Below are 6,052 nucleotides of genomic sequence, written 5' to 3' on the forward strand. Positions count from 1 at the left end.
CAACACATGTTACATATCGCCGCGAACGTCGCAGTGAGAGCACTCATTTTAGTGCCATCAATCACTGATAACACTAAACTGATGAGCGGTAACAGCTTTTAAAGCGTCGCCTAGGGCCAATTTTGGGTATTATCGTTTTTTGAGGTTTCGCGCGCGCACGCAATTTTAAGGCTTTACATGTTTAGTGTCTTTTTACCCGACGTGACCCCATCTTTTATATTTTACCAAAAAATTGGGTAATAATAAATGTTTTATCATTTAATATAGGGGAAACTGTTTTTTTTTTTTAAATTTCGGTAATTTTTCCTTAATATAGTAAAAAAATAAAACCCCCAGTGGTGAATAAATACCACCAAAAGAAAGCTCTATCTGTCCCCAAAAAAGGGTATAAAATTCATTTCAGTACAGCGCTGCATGACGGAATAAATGTCAGTTAAAGTACCGCAGCGCTGAATACTGAAAAATGGCCTGGATGGGAAGGGGGTTTAACACCGCGGATGTCAACTGGTTAAAAAGTGCTCTTCTCAAAATGGATTGTTGAAAAATGCTTAATGACTATTTGTTACACTCCCTGATAGTTTTTTAATGCTATTATTTTGTCATAAACTACACATTAAGGGCTTTTACCACCAAAGCAACATACTGTTTACATTATTCCTCTTACAGTTTATATGTATATTATATTTTCTTTCACTTCCAGCACAATTATAGTCTGCTCATTGGTGTTACATACTAACTCTCAAAGTATGCCTTGAGGTCTTGTCTTGTCATCATACTTCGGAAAGGACACCTGCTACCTGGAAATGACTGCATTCCTGGCACTGCTTCTTCACCTGTTCCTCAGCTTGTGGTGGAAGTCTGGAACACTGCATATGCTCACAAAGACACACTCCAGACATGAAAATAATATCTTTATTAAAATTATAATGAGTTTAACACACACAAACATGTTCTGGCTATACACAAAATAATAGAATCTCACCATATAAAGGGTGTCCAATGGAAATCACGTCACTGCCTATATAACAATACAATGTGTTATCCTGAAGGCACACTTACTGTGCACAGATTTTACAGCTCCCACAAGTCCCGTATTACATTATTAGACAGGATTGTGACTCGCACTACTTTGTTTTTTTTGGTTTACAGGACCTTTGGTGGACAAGCAGTCTGTCTGGCAGGAAGGTACGTCCACAAATATCACAAGCAACCAGTTGGCTCTGGGCACTCTGCCAGGAAGCTTCGTTTAAAGCAACAAGATCGTAGGAACCTTTTGCTGGAAAAAAAGGAGACAGAATATCAGTTTTCATTTTGGTCAAACAAAGTAGGAAAACATTTTCAGGAAATACCTGTAGACTTAGCATTAGCTAAGACCCAGGCGTATTGCTTGTACAAGATGTTCTGGTTATTGTCTATGGAATGGACAAGGGAAACAAGTTACACTCCGTTAGTAATGCCTTGTCCTGACATAACGTAGCATGCAAATAAACTTTACACTGTTTACATGATTGAATATTTTCCATTTAATTTTAGGGCACTGTTCAAGCATTATGATTATATGAAAATAAATAGATTTGGAATTATGAAAACAATTATGTAGAGATTATGCTGGATTTAATATGTTCAAACAAAAATGTTCCTCACAAAAGCCTTGTACAGTTACTTTATGTGATAGATTTATGTATGCGTTATGCTCACAGTTCTCTGGGGAGAACACAAGATCACTATGTCACGCTTACAGTTGTTCCTCTATCCAGTCCCATTGGTTAGAAGAACTGCACATCACACATTTGTTTTATGTTTGTGCCCCCTTCTACCCATGTGGAAAAAAATAATAAAAACAAATGATTTTGCAAATGCAATTGTAATAACCACATTGTATGCTGTACAAACACAATTCACACATTCATATTTTATGTAAAAATTCTGGTTCTGAAAAATTATCTTTTCAAATTCTGCTATATGCATTACAAGGATTTTACCAATGTTAGTATTTGATTGCCACTGGGCCATACATTAAAGGCATAGGTCATTAAAGTGCACTTGCTGAAAGAAGCTAAGCAAAAAAATAAATTAAAAAATGCCACATATACAAAGTGCAGTCACTTTGAGGACCTACCTATAAGTCCTACATCCTGTAGCAGTCTCCAACACTCTGACCAACCTAAGCGCTTTCTGATAGCACCCAACACACACACAGTCCTGTAATGGTGGTTGACTAAACAGGAAACCATGCAGCAAACCTAAGAGATTTCTGGAGAGGCAGTGGTCTCTTTGCAGGTGCAATGGGCTTCTAATAAACTCTGCCCTGCAGCTACATGTTACAAAGGGCCAGGATATGCCCCTGCCACGACTGCCACAACTGATTGGGCTGGTAGGGGGGTGTGCCTGTTAAATTTTGAGTGGACTTGGGCAAAAGCAGGTGAACTCTGTTTGCACCAAGCCCCAGCTCATCACCAGCTGTAAGGAAAAGAAATGTAAATTTTCAGGCAGGAAATCACGTGACTGGAAAAGGACAGGTATTTAAATTAAACTACAAAATGATCTGTGTATCAGTAATATACGGTATGTCATATTCATTTTGACCAGACTTTGAAATGTTCCATTAAGCTGATACTGTATTTGTTACCATGGGGGGTATTCACGTAGGAGCTGAAGGATTCAGCCGTAGCTTCGGCTGATCCTCCGGCTCTCTTCGGCCGCCGTAGCCCTTCTGTTCAGTCGAACCGAAGGGCTGCTTTATGCGCTATTCACTATAGCCCGTACAGAAGCCGAAGGCGGCCGAGCGGCTCAGCCGAGCGGCTCAGCCGAGCCGAAGGCATATGCTTTGGCTCGACTGAGCTGAAGGCCGGCCTTTCGCCCAGCAAATGACAGATCAGTGTCCCCAAATGATCTGGTAGTGACTAAAGCTGGGTAAACACAGTGATATTTTTTTACAAGGCTGAACAAAAACAAATATGGCAGATTCCTCCATCCACAGTAACAGCATGGATGAACGAATCTCCTGCTGTGTACATTGTATTTGACAGCGGCGCTGGCAGCTTGCAGTTGATTGGTCTGCATGCACAATTCAGCCGATAATTTTACAGCATTTCCCTTAGGAAAATGTTGATCTAATGATTCACTTCTGCCAAGGGGGTAAGGCCACCCATGGATCGAATTTCGGCTGCTTCCTGCTGAATCTGTCGAGATTCACTGTGTGTGTACCCAGCTTTAGCCTGTGCTGAGATCTTCTTATACACAGGAGGTTACACCGTAGACATATATTGTAGAATTTATTTTCATTGCAAAATTAGCATTACTAATATGGACATTTAATGATCTACATTGCAGTTAAGGAATTTTCAGAAAGGGGGTTGAACATACATTTTCCACACTGACCTGTAGACTATGCAGACCACTGCCTATGGTCAGAGTACAAGGAGATAATATTGATAATCATTCTGCTTAATGTAACACACTGTTTTAGTATAATGTCATCTTTCTAGACCTTGTATTTGTATGTTGCACTGTGTTTTGGGGGTTCAACAGTATAAAATTAAAAATAAGACTAATTATACCGAACTGCAAAGAATTTGCCATTGTAGGGAATTGGATGAAGCAGTGTAATCATATCCCTGGGTGCTAGAAGAAGGTGTCTGGGCACTACATATGAGTACATGTCCAATATGAGACACAGTGCTCCCTACAGTGTCTCACAGCCTTCACTAGGGCAGTAATATCATCCCACAGCGAATTGCTAGAAGGCAATAGAAAAAGCAAACAGGACATGTTGGTGCTGTGTTTATTACCACTATGGGCCCGTTCTCACCTATGTGTCGTGTTAATCACATGGTACCATGCAATTAACATATGCTATTACTCAACACACCTACCATGCGCTACAGGTATCCTGCGTTGCCATTCCAATGCACCTCCCAGCTACAATGTGCTGCAATGCAGCGCAATGCGTGGTACCACAATGCCGTGCATTGGGTTTAAAAAGTAGAGCATGCACTACTTTTTTCTACTGCACCGCAACTCACGGTATTGTTGGACCGGGCGTTGCACTGCATCGCAGTGCACTGTAGCTAGAAGTTACTTGTGATGCCATTCAATTGAATGCAAAACACCTGCTGCACAGTACACACAGTAGGTGTGTTGTGCGATAGTGTGTGTTAATCGCTTGTTACTGTATAGTGCACAAGTCTGAATGAGCCCTAGGATGCAAAGTCTATAGTTTTACTATATTGTGAAGAATTGGGCATATGGGGATGGGAGGGGAGTTGTGGTTTTGCAGAGTTATTGTGTACTCAAAAAATTCCAGGTCTAGGTTGGCTACACTTAATATGTTTGATGGGGTATTTATCTGTCTTTTTTTTGCCATCAACTACCAATCAACAATAGTCATGCAAAGCTAATTCTTTCTTTCAAAGAGGAAATGAATGGTAATTGTATCTCACTACCGTGTTTCCCCGAAAATAAGACACTGTCTTATATTTTTTGGGGCTCAAAAAAACCCACTACCACTTTCGGGTAGGTCTTATTTTTTTTTATGTACAACAATCCACACTTATTCATGTACAACAGTCTACATCAGGGAAAGGCAACCTCCACACTCAAGCTGTTGTGGAAATACAAGTCCCATGAGGCACTGCAAGACTCTATCAGCCACAGGCATGACTCCCACAGGCAGATGCATTATGGGATTTGTAGTTTCACCACAGCTGGGGTGCCAAGGTTGCCTACCCCTGGTCTACATGTATTCATGTACAAAAATATGGTGATCAGGGCAATCAGGAGTGCCGTACCTTTCCAAGAGCAATTTGCTAACCAATCGCTGGCCATAATGAGTGAAGCGCGCTTTCACTATCGATACCTCACTGGCGGAGTGCATTTGGTATCACTCCGCCTGTGACAGGAGCCGGCGCTATAGAGGAAGCATCGGCTCATGCGGCTCTGCTCCCTCCGGTGCCGCCTCGCCTCCTCTAGAGCTAACTTGGTTGGCACCGCTGATTCTCTCCTGCCTCTCCCGCGGCTCTTCAGGTTCCCCCTTATGTCACCACCGGCCCTGGGAATGGTCACAACTAGGTCTTATTTTCAGGGTAGGTCTTATATTTTAGCAATTCCCAAAAATAGTACTAGGTCTTATTTTCGGGGTAGGTCTTATTTTCGGGGAAACAGGGTATTTTGCCCACAAGATCTTGGCAAGTGAAGAAAGTTGTCTAGTTTGTCAGCAATAAACAGCTTTAGATTGGTCACAAGGATTTTTGAGGCTTTTTTTGTAAGATTATAAAGACTGCGTTTTGAAGTTTGAGAAATATTTTCTGCAGCCAATTCATACAAAATAGAGGAAACTCACAACTCTTCACCTTTAAAGTTCCTTTATCCAAGAGGTACTGGTAAACATGGACATGAAACCTGCAACATGGAATCTGACTGGCTTCCAGTGTTTATAAATCAGTCTAAACTGTCAGTCCAAATCAATAGCTTACTTAGAGGATTATTGACAAAGCTGCTGAAGGCAGCTGAGTGAATAACCGAGCCTAAGTGAAGTATGCCGAACGGTGTTCGGCTATCCACTTCGGCTCTGTACGGCTGATTTCAGCTGTACATTTGCTAAAATCAGCCAAATATTGACTGCCTTTGGCAGAAGCCGTTCGGCTCAGCCGATTCAACATCTGGATCGCCTGAGCCGAAGCACCGGCAGTTCACTCGCTGCCATTTGCCCCTTTTCACATATGGACCGAACAGCAGTGAGTGAATAGCCGAATGCCACCAGCTCGTCTATGGACATGCGCAGCAGCTCTCTCCTTACCTGCACGTCCCCGTGTGCCAGCTCCTTCCCCCCTCTCTCTTTCTCTCCCTGCTGACAGATCGTGGATCGTGGATCGCTGATGACAGAGGGGAAGGAGCTCTCTCTCGCTCTTCAGCATTTACTACAAATCGGAAAGTCCATATATGGTAAATGATGTCACTGGAGATCCCTGCTGATCGGATCCGATCAGCAGGGATCTCCAGTGACATCATTTACCATATATGGACTTTCCGATTTGTAGTAAATGCTGAAGAG

The 6,052-nt window shown here is 42.1% G+C and overlaps 1 protein-coding gene across 1 annotated transcript in view; it reads right to left on the reverse strand.

Annotated features, from left to right (window-relative positions):
• Nucleotides 1–982: 982 nt before the first annotated feature.
• LOC108799266 (zinc finger protein 474-like) overlaps nucleotides 983–6,052 on the reverse strand; it is a 17,507-nt gene continuing 12,437 nt past the window's right edge. The window contains exon 3 of the mRNA XM_018571107.1: nucleotides 983–1,276. Coding sequence (XP_018426609.1) covers nucleotides 1,125–1,276 — 152 coding nt within the window. The 3' untranslated portion in view covers nucleotides 983–1,124. The remainder of the gene's footprint in view (nucleotides 1,277–6,052) is intronic.

This window comes from Nanorana parkeri, unplaced genomic scaffold (genome assembly GCF_000935625.1).
Source record: "Nanorana parkeri isolate BGI_ZX_2015 unplaced genomic scaffold, ASM93562v1 scaffold40, whole genome shotgun sequence".
Taxonomy (NCBI): Eukaryota; Metazoa; Chordata; class Amphibia; order Anura; family Dicroglossidae; genus Nanorana; species Nanorana parkeri.